At 36.4% G+C, this 22,561-nt stretch overlaps 2 protein-coding genes across 2 annotated transcripts; both read right to left on the reverse strand.

Moving 5' to 3' along the window:
- Positions 1 to 369: 369 nt before the first annotated feature.
- LOC121912108 (G-protein coupled receptor 4-like) lies at positions 370 to 11,480 on the reverse strand. The gene is made up of 4 exons (XM_042434191.1): positions 11,281 to 11,480; positions 2,553 to 2,790; positions 1,069 to 1,253; positions 370 to 934 (listed from the first exon to the last, which is right to left on the reverse strand). Exons 1-4 carry the CDS (start codon positions 11,478 to 11,480, stop codon positions 433 to 435), a joined length of 1,125 nt encoding a protein of 374 aa, XP_042290125.1. The 3' UTR covers positions 370 to 432.
- A 2,302-nt stretch (positions 11,481 to 13,782) lies between these two features.
- On the reverse strand, positions 13,783 to 15,236 carry LOC121912109 (G-protein coupled receptor 4-like). Its single transcript, XM_042434192.1, has 3 exons — positions 15,168 to 15,236; positions 14,425 to 14,609; positions 13,783 to 14,290 (listed from the first exon to the last, which is right to left on the reverse strand). The coding sequence occupies exons 1-3, from the start codon at positions 15,234 to 15,236 to the stop codon at positions 13,783 to 13,785; spliced, it is 762 nt and encodes a 253-aa protein (XP_042290126.1).
- Between the last annotated feature and the right edge of the window lie 7,325 nt (positions 15,237 to 22,561).

Below are 22,561 nucleotides of genomic sequence, written 5' to 3' on the forward strand. Positions count from 1 at the left end.
AAAGCATGTTATGTCCCCTTCAAAGGATAATTAATAAGAGACATCAACTTAATGCACATTTGTTGAAGCCCTAACAATGAACCAGAAAAAGTTAACCTGCATGGACAAACATTTCCCACCAACCACTTCTCTCACAACATAATCAAAACAATGTTTCCTTTTCATCTACTTGTGATGGTCACACCACTGGCTGACAACAAACAGTCTTAGTAGTTTTCTTTGAGCATAACTGACACAAACATTTCAACTAATGATGTGGCACAAAGTCTTTTGTTGTCATACAGCAAACACTTTATTTATCTCTTTTTTGCTAGTTTAAGTGCATTTTAGTTAACATTCAGACACATTACAGTTAACTTATCTGTTTTCTCCCTTTTCTTTCTCCCTCTTTCTCTGCCTGCATGGAGCTGACTGTGTACATGTTGTTATCTTTCATACTGATGATCTGCTGTTATCATCACTGTCCATTCTGCAACAACACAGAGAGGCCAAAAGCTTGTCTATGGCCCCTTTCCTAATGAAAACATACAGAATCAAGTCTGCAAGAGGACTGAGCTGAAGAAACACGACAGTCAGGTAGTTGAAGGTAGGATTATAAATGGCTGTTTCCACCAGGAGCCAGATGATGGTGGGTAGAAACAGCAGTGTGTAGATGAGCAGCACCAGGACCAAAATTCCCACAATTCGTCGTTTTTCATCAGAGGAGACCGAGATGGCAGCAGACAGCGATTTGAGGGTCCCACCCAGGAAGAATATGAGCAGCGGGAAAGGAACGAGGAGGAAGACAGCGAAAATTTTGAGTGAAGATTCAATCCAGAAATAGAGAGGAAGGACAAAAACAAGAGGAAGGGTCCAGACCACAACACATACAACAAGAGAGCTCTTGATGTTTCTCCTGACGTGGTACCACAGTGGCCATGCGATGAGCAAATACCTGAAACACAAGATACACAGTCTATCATCAGATACAGAATATTCCTGACTTTAAGGAGATTCAGATTTATATGGTAATATAATGGTCATACACATGGAAGTAGCTAAAAACATACAGAATAGACAGATAGTTACCTTTCCAGGGCGACACAGACCATGAAGCCAACACTGGCCAGCACACTATGGTAGTAAATATAAAAGAAGATTTCATCGATCTTCCCGTCAGGTTCTGCCACTTCGACGATCATGCAGCAGAACTGAATGATGTCAGAGATGAGGAGGTTGATGATGTAGATTGGAGCAACATTGTTATTTTGCACCTGCAAGAAAACAATGGTAGAAATAAAAAAAGTAGCTGAAAACATTTTCTTTTTTTTTTCAATTTTCATTTAGAATCTTTGCACAAAATGTGCAAAAATACAAGTGGATGTAATTCTGCATAGTGACATATATGTCATTTTGCTCTGCACAGCAATTGCAGTCAGAAATATTCATGCATTGGTCAATGTGTCATCAAATATGACACACTGGCCAATCAATGTTACAAGTCTCAACAACCTCAAGAGTCTACAGCTATGCTAACTGCTCTGTGAGGCTGTACTTAGGCACAGTGGTCCATTGAGCTAAATACTAATATGCTCACAATGACAATGACCATCTTAGTTTAGCGTGTTAGCATGCTAAAGACAGAGTGATAGATATTGATTGTCCTCATGAGGAAATTTGGTTACACTGTGCATTATATGTGCCTCTAAAACATAGACATATAGATGCATACATACACATACATACAACGATTTCAAGCAGAGGAAAATACTTATATATATATCGTAATCTGATGATTAGTCTGCAATGGAATTTAAAACCGCTTTTTTGTCCTTTATATGCAACCAGATGGGAGCGGAGTGAAAAATTCTGATAAACCTGATGACAATTTCTTCTCTACAAGTTAATGATGCTGTTAACTTCACCTTAAGAGAAGCTGGAATGAAGCTACACATGTTAACTGCATGTGTTTAAGGTCCAAGTAGCTTAAATTTATAGGTCATTACAAGACTTCCTTCCAGCCCCCAAGCAGGATTGTGACAGCCCTCTCTCTTTTTCTCTCTTTCTCTCTTGCTTTCTTTCTCTCTTTCTCTCTTTATTTATCTGCCTCTAGTTCTCTCCAGTTACACTCTTGTTATTTTTTTCCAGGAGTGGCAGGCTAAGAGGTCATAGCTGATCAGCTGCACCTGAGGAGGGAGTGGCCCAAAGGATATAAAAGGACTGCTGGCCCAGGAGTCTCTCTCTTTCTTTTCAGCTGAACAGCAGCACCCCGTCCACATGGCTTTCACTTTAGATTATTTGTGTTGAACTTGTGTTTCTTTACTTTTACAGCCAACATTTCATGCATCCACACACCCACTTTACACCACTGATGCCTAACATTCCCATATTTAAGTATGAATTGTTATGTTTAGTTAAATAAATATCGTTTTGCACCGTTCATCAGTGTGTGGACTCTCTCCTTTGTTGCAAGCCCTGAGCCAGGTTTGTAACAGGATGAAGATTCTTTACAGACAGACTGTATGACAGACACATGACCTAAAATTAATAAATCTTAGTTATAAAGTACTCACCTGGGAATAAAGAGAGTAGATGGCCACTAGAGTCAAAGGAAGGCCGAAACTAACGATTACGCATGTTATCACATGCATAATATTAGGTCCAGCAAAACTGTGGTAGGTTGCCTTGCTTGCATTGCTATAAACATAGTCGGTGTAGTTATAATCATAATCGGATGTGACATTGCTGATATTATTGCTTTCCATCTGTGAGGTGTTGATATAGAAATCTTCTTCTTCTTCAGAGTGAAACCTGTTGTATGAGAGATCAGGTTATGGAGGTTTTTTAATATCTACATAACATTGTTAAGTGACATCACTAAAGTCTTGAGGTGCAAGTTCACACAAATACAGTGTATATTATAGCCATAAAAAAGGTGTCTTTGTTACATTTTCTCCTAATAATATTTCTTCAAGGCTGCAACTAAAAATTATTTTCATCATTGATTAAGCTGCCGATTATTTTCCCTATTAAATGATTAACCTTTGAGTTTATAAAATGTAGTGTTTTATACACTGTAAAAAAATAAAAAATTACACTCACAATATCTTTGAGCCTGCGGGGATGTCTTCAGCTTACTATTTGTTTCTGACCAACAATCCAAATCCTAAAGATTTTTAATGTACTGTTGCATATGACAAAGGAAAGGAGCAAATCATAATGTTTAAAAAGCTGAAACCAGAGAATATTTGGTCTTTTTGCTTGAAGAATGATTGAAACAATAATTTGAAAAAACAATAAAGCAATAAAGTAGCAATGAGAATAATCGACTAGTCATTGAAGTTCTATATTTCATCAAAAAATAACTTGTCAGGTAATACAAGTCCTTGTTATGTATATAAATATTTTTACATGATGATGTGAGGTCATTACTACAGAACTTCATACAGTTCTTTCAGTAATTTAAGGTACAGAGACATTGGTCTAGGATGGTTTGTCTTCTGCACTTGACATCCCACCAGTTGAATAACTCTGTGCTCTCTGAATTTGGACAAGGAGGTTTGCATGTCTGACCAAACCATTTTATGAATCATCTACATATTTTATATTTTGTTTACAGATTGTGCACTCTGACTATGTTTTGGAGTAAGCATGAAAATAAATTAGAGGAAACAACTGCAGGTTGGTACAATTACCATGTTTAACAACACTAACATACTGGTCATCCCTGTAGCGTACTGGTTTAGACTCATACCACAAAACTACAACATTTATGTCCAGTTTGATTCCAGCAGATCTTAGTTGCATGTCATCCCCATCTCTTTCTCTCTCTACTCATTTCCTGTCTGACTCTACTGTCTCCTCTCAATAAAGGCTAAAATGTACCAAGTCACCAAAAATAACCAACAAATAAAACAAACAAACAAAAGAAACACTTATGGGATGGAATCATTAATTGACTGTAATCTATCTTGGTTTGTGTAACTCTATCCCTCTGTTAGACTTTTATTTTTTATCTTATTTTATTTCTTTTCATATTGTCACAGCAGAGGAAACTCTTTTATATCTCAGCTGTCATCAAAACTGCAAATATCACTATAAATACCTCGATGTGGATCAATGTTGGCTCAGAACATACAGTAAATACAAGAAATACAGAAATATAATAATGAATATTCGTTTCTTCATTCTTCTTTATTTAGCTCATTTTATTTCATTCAAAATAGTGAAAAGTTCTGAATGTTATTATCTTTTTAGTCATTTTCTCACCTTTTTTTGTCTTTGTTACACAACTTTTACACATCAAAATTGTATTTACGGGAAAAAACGCAAATGAAATAAAACACAGTTGGTTTAACCACAGTATTCTGTACACCTACAGTCCAAAGCTGTCTGCTTGTCACAGTTTGCATACTCATTATCATGACTGTTTGCAGTTCTAATGTCATTTTTACAATCTCTACATACACAAGTGAAAAATGTCACAAAACTTACCTCGAAATCTGCAAGACCACACCTGGATGAGTTCCCTACACAGAGGTTGATGTTTGGTCGTCTGCATCCAAACAGTCTACAGTAAATATGGTGAGTGAAAGCACTGAAACACATTTGTAATTAACTGATCTCAGATCACATCACTCTCCGATTGGCCAAAACCACACAGGATATGTAACATCCTCAAAGATGTCACATACAGGGTTGTGGTTTTATCTTCCTTTGAGAGTTTGAACTTTGTTGTGAAAGTAACTCAGAAAAATTTCAACATTTCAAATGAAAATATTACAAAACTCAGCTTTCATCACTTCTTCTCTATTTCTACTCGTCTTACTTTCCCACGGTTTTTTTTTTCAAAATACTGTATATTTTACTGTATATTTTATGACACATAAATACTTGTTTTTCTCACATGTCAAATTTGTATAGAAGGGAAGAGAGGGAGAAACTTACTGGTTGGACAGCAGTAAACTGTCACTGTTTGCATGTTGGTTTTCTTGTTTTGCATCACTAAATTCACAGTTTTTATGTGCTACATTATGAATAGAGTGACACCATTATTGCTTCTACACTGTATGACAGTAAAACAAAAAAGTACAATGGAAACACACAAAATTCACTTTTGAAAGCTGCAGGATACAGCCTCTACTTAGACTTCTAAGGAAGAGAGGAGTTGTACTATTTCAAGATTGTTTTATCAGCATTCTTGCTATAAAGCATGCATGATCAATTAAAAAGACATGAATATTAAGACAAAGGTTAGTCTCATTCACCTGGTGATTGTAAGTCCAATATTCACTCTCTTTTAGCTCTGTTTTTGTTCTACCAACTCCTGAGGGAAATATCTGGATCTTTAGCTGCTAAATGCTCCACTATGTTCACCAGCTAGTCTACAGCTAACTGTCTGTTGGTGCTGAGCAGGTAGTGTACAGTGGGTTTTTAGGGCTTTTCCTCTGATAACAGCTGCCTGCTGTGGCTGAAAATGAAGCTATAAGAGTGCAGAGAGTGAACCAAGAGGGTGACAGATAAACAATGAGCTGAAACTCTCTATAAAGCTCCGTAAAGCTGAGGAGAGCTGCAGAGTAGCTGATAAGTAATGAATGAGTCGTTAGTATTTTGTGCCGTTCAGTCTGGTTAATCAGACTTCAAAATAAAATTAATCTGAAATTTGTCCCCAAAAGTAGCCTTTGACAGACACGCACACACACACACACACACAGACACAGATACACATCTCATGTTCCCCAGCTGTATAGCAGTATATATCTCAAGCTTTATTTCTCACATTTCACACGGTTTTTTAGCATCTAATAATCTCTGTTCCTACCAAAACCATTATTTCCATGATTACAATGTTCCTCAAAGTTTCACACAAACATGCTGACAATGCGCAAAATGGAACTGGAGAAAACATGGAGGCATGGAGAGGAACGCAAAACCTGATCATAAAAACTCAACTCACAAATAAAAGTACTGTGAACACATAATGAAAAGCAGCAGGAGTACTACTACTGCTATCATTACTACTACTACTACAAATAATAATGATCATTAAAGTAGGGAAATACAGAAGGACTAACAGCAAAAATATAAACATGTTCAAGAAGTTCCTGCTTAAAATTGTATTCATGCTAAATAGTATAATACCACAAAGCTTCCTGGTTACGTGCTGCTGTTCCACCACTATGATGTGTTAAATGTATCAGCGACTGCAGATTGTTATCTGCTTCTGAACAGCCCCTGTACAGCAGTTTCAAGGAAATTTATTGCACATCTAACTTCCCCCCCCCCCCCCTTTTTTTTTTTGCTTAATTTGCAGAACATGTGGGGGTAATACAAAAAATGATCATTAATAAAACAAAATAATGAAATTAGAAGTGTATATATATATATATATATATAAGTGTACATATATGTACACTTATGTACATGTATATATACACACTTGTGTGTGTATATATATATATATATATATATATATATATATATAAGTGTACACACACACACACACACATATATATATATATATATATATATATATATATATATATATATATGTATGCTTGGGATCACCATTACTATGTGGTGGGTGACTAGAGGTCCCGAAGACCATGAGCCTATGTGTGAGGTTCTGAAGACCCTGTTTTGCACGTGCATGTGAAGAGAAAAGTGAGAGGTCATGATAGACTGAAAGCAGAGTGACATGATGCCCAATAGGCTATACACACACGTGCCATGTGATAGAATGAGAAATGTCTTTTGTCATGCACATATGATGAGAATGTGAAAGTCTTTGATGTTGTAAGAAGTGCGAATATACTAGCCATGATCAGCAATGATAGTAGCTGAGAGACACCCATACACCGGGACACCACCACCAGTTATATGCATGACTTACCAAGATTAAGGCTTCAGAGAACTTTGATTGTGAGAACTGTGCTGAATGTAGGAGGTGTAGGCGGAGGACGACTACCATCCCAGTTGTTGCAGGGAGGCAGATGAAATGCCTTGTTGGCAGCAGAAGCAGCTGTACCTATCCTAAAAGAATGCCCTGGATAATGCTAACTTACATGAAAGACAGCAGCAGATGATAGACTATGATGAAGGTGTGCTGCTACTGCTATTGGACAGATGTGACTCGCTGATGTAAGCAACTGATATCTCGATTGACAGCCCTGGCAAAGACAACCAAGGAATAATGAGTAAAAATGTGTGAGATGTGAATGCAGAATGATATGAGATATAAAACTATGGCCTATGTATGCGAAGATAGTCTTCCTGACTGAACTTATCTAAAGCTCCATACATAGGAGAACAACAAGTGAATGAAGCCAAGATAATGTTTATTCTACCGGATGATAAGAGATGATTCAGTATAGAAGTAATAGATGCTACAGGACATTTTGAGGCGAGAGGCCCCCATCGTTAAAAGAAATACACAGCTTAATGTTTTCCCCTACAGAATGCCTGCTTACCAAGCAGGACTGAAATGGGCCGCATTTAATTATGAAGATGGTATAGTTTGCTAAGACATGAAACATAATATTGGACATGACATGGAAAATAAATTCTTTTCAGCTAAAGAGATTAAAATCAACAGAGACAAACACCCCCTGTATTGACTAGGTCAGCACTGACCTGGAAAACAAACAATACTGAGTCATAGTTTAATATATGAAGAGTACTTTTGTTTAAATTGCTTAGACTGTAAAATATTAAATTAAATGTACGACAGAAATAACAGACGAGTTGACAAAACACCCACCTTAGACTCATTAAGGTCGACAAAACGAGGTGTTAACATGTATGAATGAATCTAATAAACAGATATTAGCTGAAAGACTAAACCCAGACACCATTGTCACTGACAAAAACAGCTTGTAGAAGTATAGCTCCCCATAATGTGGAAGAGAAACACAGTTAGCAGTACATAGCTCCCTTGATGAAAGAATATTAGAGACTCCAGCTACGGAATAATCATACTCCCAACTCTGTACAAATACAGCTGCTGAGCTATTACCCTATGAGCAATGCTAATATGAGAAAGCTTTGATATGACTGAATGTACAGCTCTTGAAGCACAATACTTAACATAGCTATTGCTGAGACAGAGTGAGCTGACAGTGTCAGACCATATGAAGAATGATGCATTCACTGCTGATGAGCGTAGTTAATACACTGACAGTGATGCAGTCATGTACTGATGAACGTGCTGATACATTTGACTGATGAGTTTGCTTATTGAGAAACTAGTAAACTGTCCTCCTTAGTTGTAGTAATCACGATAGGCAGCTAGTCAAAGTCCACTGCAAAGACATCGTATTAGGATGCTCCAAAAATATGCAGACTCAAAATTATGCAAAGTTACTAAAATGTTTGCTACGAGGAAGAATCTAAGAGCATGAGTATGGTCTGCTCTGACTAAATATTGAGTAATGATAATCGAATGGCTCGAAACCAATGAATGCTCATAGACAGGGTAGATGGGTACCCACTAGGGATGTGTAGAGGGCTCAGTATTTGTATTTGCATCTGTATTTTTGAGTCCCTTGGGAGCACTTCGTGTGTGTCAGCAGCTCAACTTTATCTCTGGGGAACACCTCCAACTCTGGGAGTGATGTCCTTATAAGAAAATGTGCTTCATGTAGCAGGTGGATGTGACTCCCCTCGTTGAGACCTGCTGACAGACGTAACAGCAGAGCAGAGGAGAGAGACTGAGATAGCGATGTAACCGACCTGCACGCTGGTATTTGACATGTTGGGTTTTTTTGGTTTTTTTTCCCCGAAAACAAATAATTTTTAAAATATTTGTATGAAACAAATATAAATATATATATATAAAAAAAAAACTATTTGTGCTTTGCTGAATAAGATATTTGTATTTGGGCACACCCCTAGTAACTTAGTTTAATTTTGTGTACTGTATTGTAAAGTGTTGGTTGGAAGAAACAACTGCAGGCTGACACATCTCCATTTCTAACAACATTAACACATAACTTCTTCAATATAAATGTTATGACCAAACTTAACAGTTTGTGCTTCTCATTTATTAACATTATATTCGAATCACAGCCTGGTAAAAATAAACAAAGAGAATAAGGCAGAAAACAACCGACATCAACAGGAATATTCTCTCTGCCAATAATATACTCCCAAGCATATACAGTATATCAGTCCAGTTTAAGATTATTTTGTAGTTTGTTAAATTTTAAGTGGCATTAAATGTGTTTGGTAATTACCTAATTGTAACTTTTGTCATATTTAAATTGATGAACTCCCGACATTGAGTGTGATCTTCATTTTATCTGCACCTCAACATTGATGTTTCAGCACTGACTCATGCAACCACTGTCTCATTTCATGTTTCATGCTACCATCTAGTGGCCAAACATAAAACCATCTGTATAATCTCCTACATATGGAATAACTGGCAAGCTGCCAAGCCACATTGCTGATAGTGCAGTGCTGCACTGGCTTCATCCACTCATCTCCAAACTAACAACAATAACACGTTTGACTCCTGATTCATTAAAAGGGTTTTGTATGGTGGCCCCTAAGGACAAAGCACATACAAGAGTGAATGCAAACAAACTTTAATAAAAAAGCATGCTCCAAATCAAGAAATGCTACAAATACATATAAAAAAGGAAAAACACATGAAACAAGAAAAATGCTACAAAGCTAATCGCTACACATGAAGTGCTCCAGGCTGCTAGGAGGATTTGGAGCATGTTCTTCTTAATGTTTGTGCTTTCACTCTTGTATATGCTTTGTCCATAGGGGCCACCGTAGTTTTGGACTAAAGAACTAGGAGCAGAGTTCAAACAATTTTCCAGTTTGTGTTATTTTTTTTCCCACCCTCATTCTGTGAAGACCCGCCCCTACTGTGCCTCTGATTGGCTCTGACTCTGATATTCTTACCCTAACCCTAACCATCTCACTCCTCTTCTGCATTATGTCTATGACCACTTTAGAGCGCACAGTTATGCTCCGTGCGCACTCTAGATATGACAGTTTGTGTCTATGACTGCTTCAAAGGGCATGTTTTCACTCCATGCAGGCTCTACATTGGATGGTTCAAGTCTCTAACCGCTTTAGAGTGCATAGTTCTGCTCCCTGAGTGCTCTCGATCAGACAGTTCACGTCTCTGACAGATACATTTCATACTGGTTTATTATCGATGTGGATGCCCAGGTACTTGAAAGAGTCCTACTTTTTGTGTTGAGGATGAGATGATGTTCATCACACCACTGTAAAAAGTTCTGTATTTTAGACTTATACATCTGGTCCTGGACGTCAGAGTTATTTAGCATAAGGGAATCAAAGTCTAGGGAAACACAACAAGGGAACTTTATATTAAAATGAAGATATCCACTTGATTTGATTAATTTGGATGGCTGGTACCTCTCTGTAGGTTCAGATAAACATTTGAATCCATTTTTGCACAAAACATGCAGAAATCAATGACTGTGGATTTTGTCCCCCATTACTTACATTGAAAGCACATTAGGAAGGGATCTTCTAATGGTCAGTGTGAACAGGAGGAATGATTACAGCGAGCTATTTCAATGTTCATTTGAGCAACTGACTGTTGTTTTAAGACTTGAAAAAATGTGAACATATCCTTCAAGTAATATATGGGGTTATTAAATGTTACATGCTGAACTAAAATCAACAAACAATAGTCTGGCATAGGCCCTGGGATTCTCCAGGTGTTTAGTGACCATGTGCACTATACTAGTGATTACATCATCAGTTCCTCTGTGGTGTCTGTATGCAAATTGGTATGGGTCTAACTGTGGGCCTTCCTCAGACTGCAGGTTGCTCACCATAGTTATTTCCATACATTTCATCACTTCGGGGGTCAAAGCAGGTTTGATACATATTAGCATAGCAATAGCATGCATAATAGATGATAATTAATTTTTGTCATATCTAAGTTAAATTCTTGTTTTTTCTTTTAATATTCATCTCAACTCTGATGTTAGCAGACAGGACTCAAATAAACCTCACAATATTTTACTCAGAGCAAAAACTGCCACTTGTTAGTTTGATATTGGAAGAGTACAATGGACGCTGGATATCTGTATTAGACACTGAAAAGGAATAAAACTGACTTTGAGCAGCATTGTGGCCTTTTACAGGATCATGGCTTTCAAAATAACCTCTTGACTTGTATGAGTGTCCTGTTGGATCTCTGCAGTGTCAGAGGGTTAGAAACTATAAATCTGATAGTTATAAAAATCAGTCAGGCGGTCTGAGAGTAGCCCCGCTGTGGTCACCACGAAACAGCTAGGGTGAACCGACAGGGCGCACAGTTCGCTCACTCTCATAGCTGAGGTCAGCGCAAGCAGCAAAGCTGTTTTGAATGACAACGCCTTCAGAGAGGAGCACTCCAGAGGCTCATAGGGATCACTCACTAGGGCCTCGTGCACCACCGGCACATTCCACTGGGGGGCAGAGACAGGTCTATAGCCAAAACTCTCAGGAGGAAACAGCTGCTGCATACACTTTAACAATGGCATGAGACAGCTGCCTTTTTAGGGTTGAACTTTTCCATGTACCTTATTTGTACGTCACTTTGGATAAAAGTGTCTCCTACATGAATAAATGCAAATCTGAACGTAAACTACAAGAGATACTCAAACAAAACTGGTACAGATACAAGTCTTATCTCGTCCACTTGGACCTACTGAGCAATATTTTATACAGTGTAATATCACAAAAGTTGGTCATAGGATAACTCACTCCATAACCTTTTAACCTATACATCTAATCAGTTATATGAAGGTATCATTCAGGCTGGATGGAAATATGTCATGTAGCTCACATTAGTCTGTTCTGCTTGTGGCTTTTTAGTTGTTGTTTTTTTTTCATATGAGCAGACAATCAGGACTGTTTGTTGCTCTAAATGAGTTTTTATCCGTCAGGTTAGCCAAAACCTTTTCAGTTTTGTCATTGCAATGCACATAAAGTGTGCAGAGTTGATGAAATTCAGTCACAGTAATGCCTAAAAAGTCAGAGAGAAAACTTTAACATACAAGATTTCAGTTCCAAAGGTAACCGTGGACTAACCAAACAGGTATTTTGGGCTGGAGAGAGTAAAATGACAGATGTGTGCTCTGAATGGAGTTGAAATGACTCAGTACTTGTTTTTTTAAACTGTTCTTTAATCACATACGATTAAATACATTACAACTACTGTAATTTATCATCTTTTGTGTACACTATACAACTTATCAAGTAGTAATCTTAAGCTCTTAGCAATCATACGTTATCTTCTGAAAATGCATGTTTTTCCTTATAAAGTGTCACCCTGTAGAAAGCCAAAGTATTTAAAGACATTCTGGGAAATATGTTTTTGTTGGATCTCTGCTGTTGCAGTGTCAGCTGATTAATGCAACAGTTGGTAATTAACAAGTTTAAGAAGGGGGAAATGTACAGTAGGCCTCACTACTGTAACTTATAGTGAAAAATATGATATAATATCTGCTCCACATTATTATCTAAAAAAGTATGAGAACATAACATGAATAAACATATGTTGGTGATTTGAAAAAAAAGCAAAATGCCTCCATGGTATTACACAACAGTAGAGTTGTGCTATATGATGATATACACAAGAAACAATCAGCAGATATTTTGTTGATTTGTAGGGTTTAATTCACATAATTAGTAAAAAGGAAACATTCTCACTTTTGACTAGAAACATATTTTTATAGAATTTCCAGAAAATTTACAATTTCTTATAAAAGTACTGTATATAATAATATAAGATGTTATCAGTATTGCCAAGCCATAGCATGCCAACCACAAAACCCCCCAAAATATAACTTATATTAAATAAAAAGAAATAACTCATATGTTGTTTAACTTTATGCATAAAAATACCCCCCCCACACAATAATAGACATACATAGTTATAAGTAGAAAAAAGGTAACATATTATAATGTGTATGAGAGGCTAAAGAAGAAGAAAGTCTATAGACTTGATATGATGATCTCCCTGTAGAAATAAGACGGAGTGGCAGCTATAATAACAGGGTGATCATGGTGTTGAACAGCTCAGTTGATCAACAAGTAATATCTTGTTTGCTTCTTTGATTAAAGGGGACATAACATGCACATTTCCAGGTCTATAGTTTTATTCTGGGGCTCTACTGGAATATTTTTCATGACTTACAGTTCAAAAAACTCCTTATTTATCTAATACTGCCCCTTTATGCAGCCCCTCAGTTCAGCCTCTGTCTGAAACAGGTCGTTTTAGCTCCTGTCTCTTTAAGACCCCCCCTTGATGAGCCTACTCTGTTCTGATTGGCCAGCTCCAGGAAGCTTCCCCTCGGCAGACTTAAATTATGAATATAAATGACAGAAAATCACAAAAAGCATGTTATGTCCCCTTCAGAGGATAATAATGAGACATCAACTTAATGGACATTTGTTGAAGCCCTAACAGTGAACCAGAAAAAGTTAACCTGCATGGACAAACATTTCCCACCAACCACTTCTCTCACAACATAATCAAAACAATGCTTCCTTTTCATCTACTTGTGATGGTCACACCACTGGCTGACAACAACCAGTCTTAGTAGTTTTCTTTGAGCATAACTGACACAAACATTTCAACTAATGATGTGGCACAAAGTCTTTTGTTGTCATACAGCAAACACTTTATTTATCTCTTTTTTGCTAGTTTAAGTGCATTTTAGTTGACATTCAGACACATTACAGTTGACATCTGTTTTCTCCCTTTTCTTTCTCCCTCTTTCTCTGCCTGCATGGAGCTGACTGTGTACATGTTGTTGTCTTTCATGCTGATGATCTGCTGTTATCATCACTGTTCATTCTGCAACAACACAGAGAGGCCAAAAGCTTGTCTATGGCCCCTTTCCTCATGAAAACATACAGAATCAAGTCTGTAAGAGGACTGAATCTGAGAAGAATGAAAGTCAGGTTGTCGAAGGTATCATTAAGTCTTGCGTCTTCTACCAGGGACCAAATGATGTTGGGTAGAAACAGCAGCGTGTAGATGAGCACCACCAGGACCAAAATTCCCACAATTCGTCGTTTTTCATCAGAGGAGACTGAGATGGCAGCAAACAGCGATTTGAGGGTCCCACCCAGGAAGAATATGAGCAGTGGGAAAGGAACGAGGAGAAAGACAGCGAAAATGGTTTCTGAGATCTCAAATTTAACCCAGAAATAGAGAGGAAGGACATAAACAAGAGGAAGGGTCCAGACCACAACACAGACTACAAGAGAGATCTTGATGGTTCTTCTGACGTGGTACCACAGTGGCCATGCAATTCCCAAATACCTGTAACACAAGATACACAGTCTATCATCAGATATAGAATATTCTTGACTTTAAGGAGATTCAGATATATATAGTAATATAATGGTCATACACATGGAAGTAGCTAAAAACATACAGGATAAACAGATAGCTACCTTTCCAGGGCGACACACACCATGAAGCCAACACTGGCCAGCACACTATAATAGTAAATATAAAAGAGGATTTCATAGATCTTCAAGTCAGGTTTTGCCACTAAGACGATCATGTAGCAGAACTGAATGATGTCAGAGATGAGGAGGTTGATGATGAAGATTGGAGCAACATTGTTATTTTGCACCTGCAAGAAAACAGTGGTAGAAATAAAAAAAAGCAGCTGGAAACATTTTTTTTTTCAATTTTTATTTAGGACCTTTGCACAAAATGTGGATGGAATTATAGGTAGTAATAAATATGTCATTTTGTTCTGCCCAGCAATTGCAGTCAGAAACATTCATGCATCGACCAATGTGTCATCAAATATGACACACTGGCCAATCAATGTTACAAGACTCAACAACAACAAGAACATATACATATATATAGAACATATATTTCTTGATTATTTAAATCAAATCCCAAAATAATGAGCTCAAATAATGCTGTACAAATTGTCCTGACAAATCTTTTATGACAATTTCTTCTCTACAAGTTAATGATGCTGTTAACTTCACCTTAAGAGAAGCTGGAATGAAGCTACACATGTTAACTGCATGTGTTTAAGGTGCAATTAGCTTAAATTTATAGGTCATTACAAGACTTCCTTCCAGCCCCCAAGCAGGATGAAGATTCTTTACAGACAGACTGTATGACAGACACATGACCTAAAATTAATAAATCTTAGTCTTAAAGTACTCACCTGAGAATAAAGAGAGTAGATGGCCACTAGAGTCAAAGGAAGGCCGATACTAATGATTACGCATGTCATCACATGAGCAATATGTCGATCAACATAATAGTTGGCATCAGTATAATTATAGTCAGTGTAATTATGACCATCATAGTTGGATGTGACATTGCTTGTAATCATTGCTTTCCATCTGTGAGGTGTTGATGTAGAAATCTTCTTCTTCTTCAGAGTGAAACCTGTTGTATGAGAGATCAGGTTATGGAAGTTTTTTAATATCTACATAACATTGTTAAATGACATCACTAAAGTCTTGAGGTGCAAGTTCACACAAATACAGTGTATATTATAGCCACAAAAAAGTGTCTTTGTTACATTTTCTCCTAATAATATTTGTTCAAGGCTGCAATTAACAATTATTTTCATCATTGATTAAGCTGCTGATTATTTTCCTGATAAATGATTAACCTTTGAGTTTATAAAATGTAGTGTTTTATACACTGTAAAAATGGCACTCCCCGCGGGGATGTCTTCAGTTTACTGTTTTTTTCTGACCAACAATCCAAATCCTAAAGATTTTTTAATGTACTGTTGCATATGACAAAGAAAAGGAGCAAATCACAACATTTAAGAAGCTGAAACCAGAGATATTTGGTCTTTCTGCTTGAAGAATGATTGAAACAATAATTTGAAAAAAAACAATAAGGCAATAAAGTAGCAATGAGAATAATCGACTAATCATTGAAGTTCTATATTTCATCAAAAAACAACTTGTCAGATAATACAAGTCCTTGTTATGTATATAAATATTTTTACATGATGATGTGAGGTCATAACTACAGAATTTCATACAGTTCTTTCAGTAATTTAAGGTACAGAGACATTGGTCTAGGATGGTTTGTCTTCTGCACTTGACATCCCACCAGTTGAATAACTCTGTGCTCTCTGATTTTGGACAAGGAGGTTTGCATGTCTGACCAAACCATTTTATGAATCATCTGCATATTTTATATTTTGTTTACAGATTGTGCACTCTGACTATGTTTTGGAGTTAGCATGAAAATAAATTAGAGGAAACAACTGCAGGCTGGTACAATTACCATGTTTAACAACATTAACATACTGGTCATCCCTGTAGCGTACTGGTTAAGACTCATACCACAAAACTACAACATTTATGTCCAGTTTGATTCCAGCAGATCTTAGTTGCATGTCATCCCCATCTCTCTCTCTCTCTCCTCATTTCCTGTCTGACTCTACTGTCTCCTCTCAATAAAGGATAAAATGTACCAAATCACCAAAAACAAACAACAAATAAAACAAACAAACAAAAGAAACACTTATGGGATGGAATAATTAATTGACTGTAATCTATCTTGGTTTGTGTAACTCTATCCCTCTGTTAGACTTTTATTTTTTATCTTATTTTATTTCTTTTCATATCGTCACAGCAGAGGAAACTCTTTTATATCTCAGCTGTCATCAAAACTGCAAATATCACTATAAATACCTCTATGTGGATCAATGTTGGCTCAGAACATACAGTAAATACAAGAAATACAGAAATAGAATAATGAATATTTGTTTCTTCATTCTTCTTTATTTAGCTCATTTTATTTCATTCAAAATAGTGAAAAGTTCTGAATGTTATTATCTTTTTAGTCATTTTCTCACCTTTTTTTTGTCTTTGTTACAAAACTTTTACACATCAAAATGGTATTTACGGGAAAAAATGCAAATGAAATAAAACACAGTTGGTTTAACCACAGTATTCTGTACACCTACAGTCCAAAGCTGTCTGCTTCTCACAGTTTGCATACTCATTATCATGACTGTTTGCAGTTCTAATGTCATTTTTACAATCTCTACATACACAAGTGAAAAATGTCACAAAACTTACCTCGAAAGCTGCAAGACCACACCTGGATGAGTTCCCTACACAGAGGTTGATGTTTGGTCCTCTGCATCCAAACAGTCTACAGTAAATATGGTGAGTGAAAGCACTGAAACACATTTATAATTATCTGATCTCAGATCACATCACTCTCCGATTGGCCAAAACCACACAGGATATGTAACATCCTCAAAGATGTCACATACATGGTTGTGGTTTTATCTTCCTCTGAGAGTTGGAACTTTGTCATGAAAGTAACTCAGAAAAATTTCAACATTTCAAATGAAAATATTACAAAACTCAGCCTTCATCACTTCTTCTCTATTTCTACTCGTCTTACTTTCCCACAGTTTTGTTTTTCAAAATACTGTATATTTTCTGAGTTGTCATCACAAGTTTTTCATACTGTTTGTTTATGAGACGGTCAGATATTTGTATTTCTCACATGTCAAATTTATATAGAAGGGAAGAGAGGGAGAAACTTACTGGTTGGACAGCAGTAAACTGTCACTGTTTGCATGTTCATTTTCATGACTGTTTGCATCTTTGTTTTCTTGTTTTGCATCACTAAATTCACAGTTTTTATGTGCTACATTATACATAGAGTGACACCATTATTGCTTCTACACTGTATGACAGTAAAATAAAAAAGTACAAAGGAAATGCACAAAATTTACTTTTGAAAGCTGCAGGATCTCAACCTGATTGAGTGGTGAGTATGAGACACAGGAGGTTCCTCTACTTAGACTTCTAAAGAATAGAGAAGTTGTACTTTGTGAAGATTGTTTTATTGGCATTCTTGCTATAAAGCATGCAGGAGCATTAAAAAAGGCATGAATATTAGGACAAAGGTTAGTCTCATTCACCTGGTGAATGGAAGTCCAATATTCACTCTCTTTTAGCTCTGTTTTTACTCTCTACCAACTCCTGAGGGAAATATCTATATCTTTAGCTGCTAAATGCTCCATTATGTTCACCAGCTAGTCTACAGTAACTGTCTGTTGGTGCTGAGCAGGTAGTGTACAGTGGGTTTTTAGAGCTTTTCCTCTGATAACAGCTGCCTGCTGTGGCTGAAAATGAAGCTATAAGAGTGCAGAGAGTGAACCAAGAGGGTGACAGATAAACAATGAGCTGAAACTCTCTATAAAGCTCCGTAAAGCCGAGGAGAGCTGCAGAGTAGCTGATAAGTAATGAATGAGTCATTAGTATTTTGTGCCGTTCAGTCTGGTTAATCAGACTTCAAAATAAAATTAATCTGAAATTTGTCCCCAAAAGTAGCCTTTGACAGACACACACACACAGACACAGATACACATCTCCTGTTCCCCAGCTGTATAGCAGTATATATCTCATGCTTTATTTCTCACATTTCACATGGTTAGCATCTAATAATCTCTGTTCCTACCAAAACCATTATTTCCACTGTTACAATGTTCCCCAAAGATTAACACAAACTTGCCGACAATGCACAAAATGGAACTGAAGAAAACATGGAGGCATGGAGAGGAACGCAAAACCTGATCATAAAAACTCAACTCACAAATAAAAGTACTGTGAACACATAATGAAAAGCAGCAGGAAAACTACTACTGCTATCATTACAACTACTGCTACAAATAATAATGATCATTAGTAAGTATAAGTATGGAAATACAGCAGAACTAACATGTGAATATATAAACATGTGTTCAAGAAGTTCCTGCTTAAAATTGTATTCATGCTAAATAGTAAAATACTTCAAAGCTTCCTGGTTACGTGCTGCTGTTCCACCACTGTGATGTGTTAAATGTATCAGTGACCACAGATTGTTATCTGCTTCTGAACAGCCCCTGTACAGCAGTTTCAGGAGAAGTTATTGCACAATTTAACCTCTTCCTCCTTTTTTTTTTTTTTTTTTTTTTGCAGAACATGTGGGGGTAATACAAAAAATGATAATTAATAAAACTAAATAATGAAATTAGAAGTGTTACTGTCAGACAATTTAGTGTCTGGTTACTACATTATTCAGTATTTCTAATATAATGTTCAAATTCCTTGAAAAAAAAAAAAAGAAAACAGGTTTTTCTTAGAAAGTTTGTAACCGTCTATGTGAAACGTGGCTCCAAAGAACATATTTAATAAATAATTAATTACAATAATGAGCAGTGGGATTGCAATAATAAATAATTAAGTCAATAATAGTTTCTTGTGTGATAAGAAAGAGAAAAAAGGACCATGAAGTGTTTCACAACGTATTACAGAAGTGAAAACCTGCTGGGTGATGGTAGGAAGAAGAGACACTTGACATTTCTTATGTTATTGTTTTTATATTCTGTTTAGGTTGTAAACAGTATGAAATGTTTTAGTTTTAAGTTCTTTCATTTGACAAATGACTTTTTGTAATGTCATTTATTATAATTTATATTTCTTATATCAGTTGTTAAAAATGAAAGCTATGGCTAATATGCATAAACATAAACATCAACATAATTTAAAAAAACAACAACAAAAAACACCATCAGCTACTCTATAGGTTCATTTTCATCATATCACCTTCTCCTGTCTTAAGTTATGTTGCTTAAGAACTTTTATAAGACAGATTTTACACACTAAACATCACTGTGGCAAAATTGTACCCAGTTTGGTTCAATATCGCACCAATACAACATTATGTTAACTTTACTCAGTAGCGATAGTGTCACACACAACAAGCTGAAACTGCTAAAAACTGTTATAAATGTTTTGGTTATCATACAAAATGACATTCAAGATACACAGGTTATTAACAATCATTAATAAACCCTGACATGTAAGTTTAAAAAGAGTAGAGTAGAATGTGTACTGATACATTCACCATGTCTTACTAACACTATCCATATATTACTATTTAGAATAAATGTTATAAGTTTCATAAAGGACTGATAAACAGAGATGCTGTTCATCATAACTTATGGGTGACATAGCATCTCTATACTGTTGCTAGTAGGAAACCTTTCATCAATAAACATATTATCACATCACAACCAACTCTTTTTAATAGCCTTAGCTGTTACCAAAGAGGCTGTTGAAGACATAACAGAAAGAACAACTTTTAATAAAAACCTCAGACAGTATTTTCTAGATATATGGACTCATGTCACTGACATGTCGGGACATTGCTGTTAACTTATTTTTCTCTTAATGATGCACATTAGCTGCTAGTTAATCTAAATCTTATTCTGAACAGATGACAACTTGGACTTGTAAGATATGACTCACCTTTCCTGTTATTAATATGAAGTTGATATTTGGTTTCATCATGTCCATATCTGTAAAAGCTGTTGGTTAACTCCCTCAACGTTTTGCAGATCTTGTTAAGCTGTCACTCAGTCACTGCAGCAGTTTCCTGTTTTTCACTGTACAGACTGTGAAAAGGATGTAGGGTTGAACTTTTCCATGTACCTCATTTGTACGTCACTTTGGATAAAAGTGTCTCCCACATGAATAAATGCAAATCTGAACGTAAACTACAAGAGATACTCAAACAAAACTGGTACAGATACAAGTCTTATCTCGTCCACTTGGACCTACTGAGCAATATTTTATACAGTGTAATATTACAGAAGCTGGTCATAGGACAACTCACTCCATAACCTTTTAACCTATACATCTAATCAGTTATATGAAGGTATCATTCAGGCTGGATGGAAATATGTCATGTAGCTCATATTAGTCTGTTGTGCTTGTGGCTTTTTAGATTTTTTTTTTCGTACGAGCAGACAATCAGGACTGTTTGTTGCTGTAAATGAGTTTTTATCCTTCAAGTTAGCCAAAACCTTTTCAGTTTTGTCATTGCAATGCACATAAAGTGTGCAGAGTTGATGAAATTCAGTCACAGTAATGCCTAAAAAGTCAGAGAGAAAACCTTAAAATACAAGATTTCAGTTGCAAAGGTATCTGTGGACTAACCAAACAGGTATTTTGGGCTGGGGAGAGCAAAATGACATGACATGTGACATTTGTATAGAAGGGAAGAGAGGGAGAAACTTACTGGTTGGACAGCAGTAAACTGTCACTGTTTGCATGTTCATTTTCATGACTGTTTGCTTCTCTGTTTTCCTTGTTTTGCATCACTAAATTTACTTTTTCTTATCAGGTTCCTGATACTACGGAAGAGAGGAAAAAGTAGACAGACATGAATATGTAAAGTACATTAGTACAACTAGCTGGAACGTGGTTCCATTTACAACTTTGGGGAAGCTAAAACGGGATGATGGCACTAGTGATGTAACCGACCTGCACGCTGATATTTGACATGTTTTTTACTCTTCCCGAAAACAAATAGTTTTTAAATATTTGTATGAAACAAATATTCGTAAAAAAAAAAAAAAAACAAAAAAAAAACACTATTTGTGCTTTGCTGAATAAGGTATTTGTATTCAGGCACACCCTTAGTAACTTTGCTAAATTTTGTGTACTGTATTGTAAAGTGTTGGTTGGAAGAAACAACTGCAGGCTGACACATCTCCATTTCTAACAACATTAACACATAACTTCTTCAATATAAATGTTATGACCAAACTTAACAGTTTGTGCTTCTCATTTATTAGCATTACATTTGAGTCACAGTCTGGTAAAAATAAACAAAGAGAATAAGGCAGAAAACAACTGACATCAACAGGAATATTCTTTCTGCCAATAATATACTCCCAAGCATATACAGTATATCAGTCCAGTTTAAGATTATCTTGTACTGTGTTAAATTTTAAGTGACATTAAATGTGTTTAGTGATAATTGTAACTTTTGTCATATTTAAATTGATGAACTCCCGACATTGAGTGTGATCTTCATTTCATCTGCACCTCAACATTGATGTTTCAGCACTGACTCATGCAACCACTGTGTCATTTCATGTTTCATGCTACCATCTAGTGGCCAAACATAAAACCATCTGTATAATCTCTTAGATATGGAATAACTGGCAAGCTGCCAAACCACATTGCTGATGGTGCAGTGCTGCACTGGCTTCATCCACTCATCTCCAAACTAACAACAATAACAGGTTTGACTCCTGATTCATTAGAAAGGGTTTTGTATGGTGGCCCCTAAGAACAAAGCACATACAAGAGTGAATGCACAAACATTAATAAAAAAGCATGCTCCAAATCAAGAAATGCTACAAATACCAAAATACATATAAAAAAGGAAAAACACATGAAATGCTCCAGGCTGCTAGGAGGGTTTGGAGCATGTTCTTCTTAATGTTTGTGCTTTCACTCTTGTATATGCTTTGTCCTTAGGGGCCACCGTAGTTTTGGACTACAGAACCAGGAAGAGAGTTCAAACAATTTTCCAGTTTGTGTTATTTTTTTTCCCACCCTCATTCTGTGAAGACCCGCCCCTACTGTGCCTCTGATTGGCTCTGACCCTGATATTCTTACCCTAACCCTAACCATCTCACTCCTCTTCTGCATTATGTCTATGACCACTTTAGAGCACACAGTTATGCTCCGTGCGCACTCTAGATATGACAGTTTATGTCTATGACTGCTT

The sequence above is a fragment of the Thunnus maccoyii genome, chromosome 14 (assembly GCF_910596095.1).
Source record: "Thunnus maccoyii chromosome 14, fThuMac1.1, whole genome shotgun sequence".
NCBI classification, from domain to species: Eukaryota; Metazoa; Chordata; class Actinopteri; order Scombriformes; family Scombridae; genus Thunnus; species Thunnus maccoyii.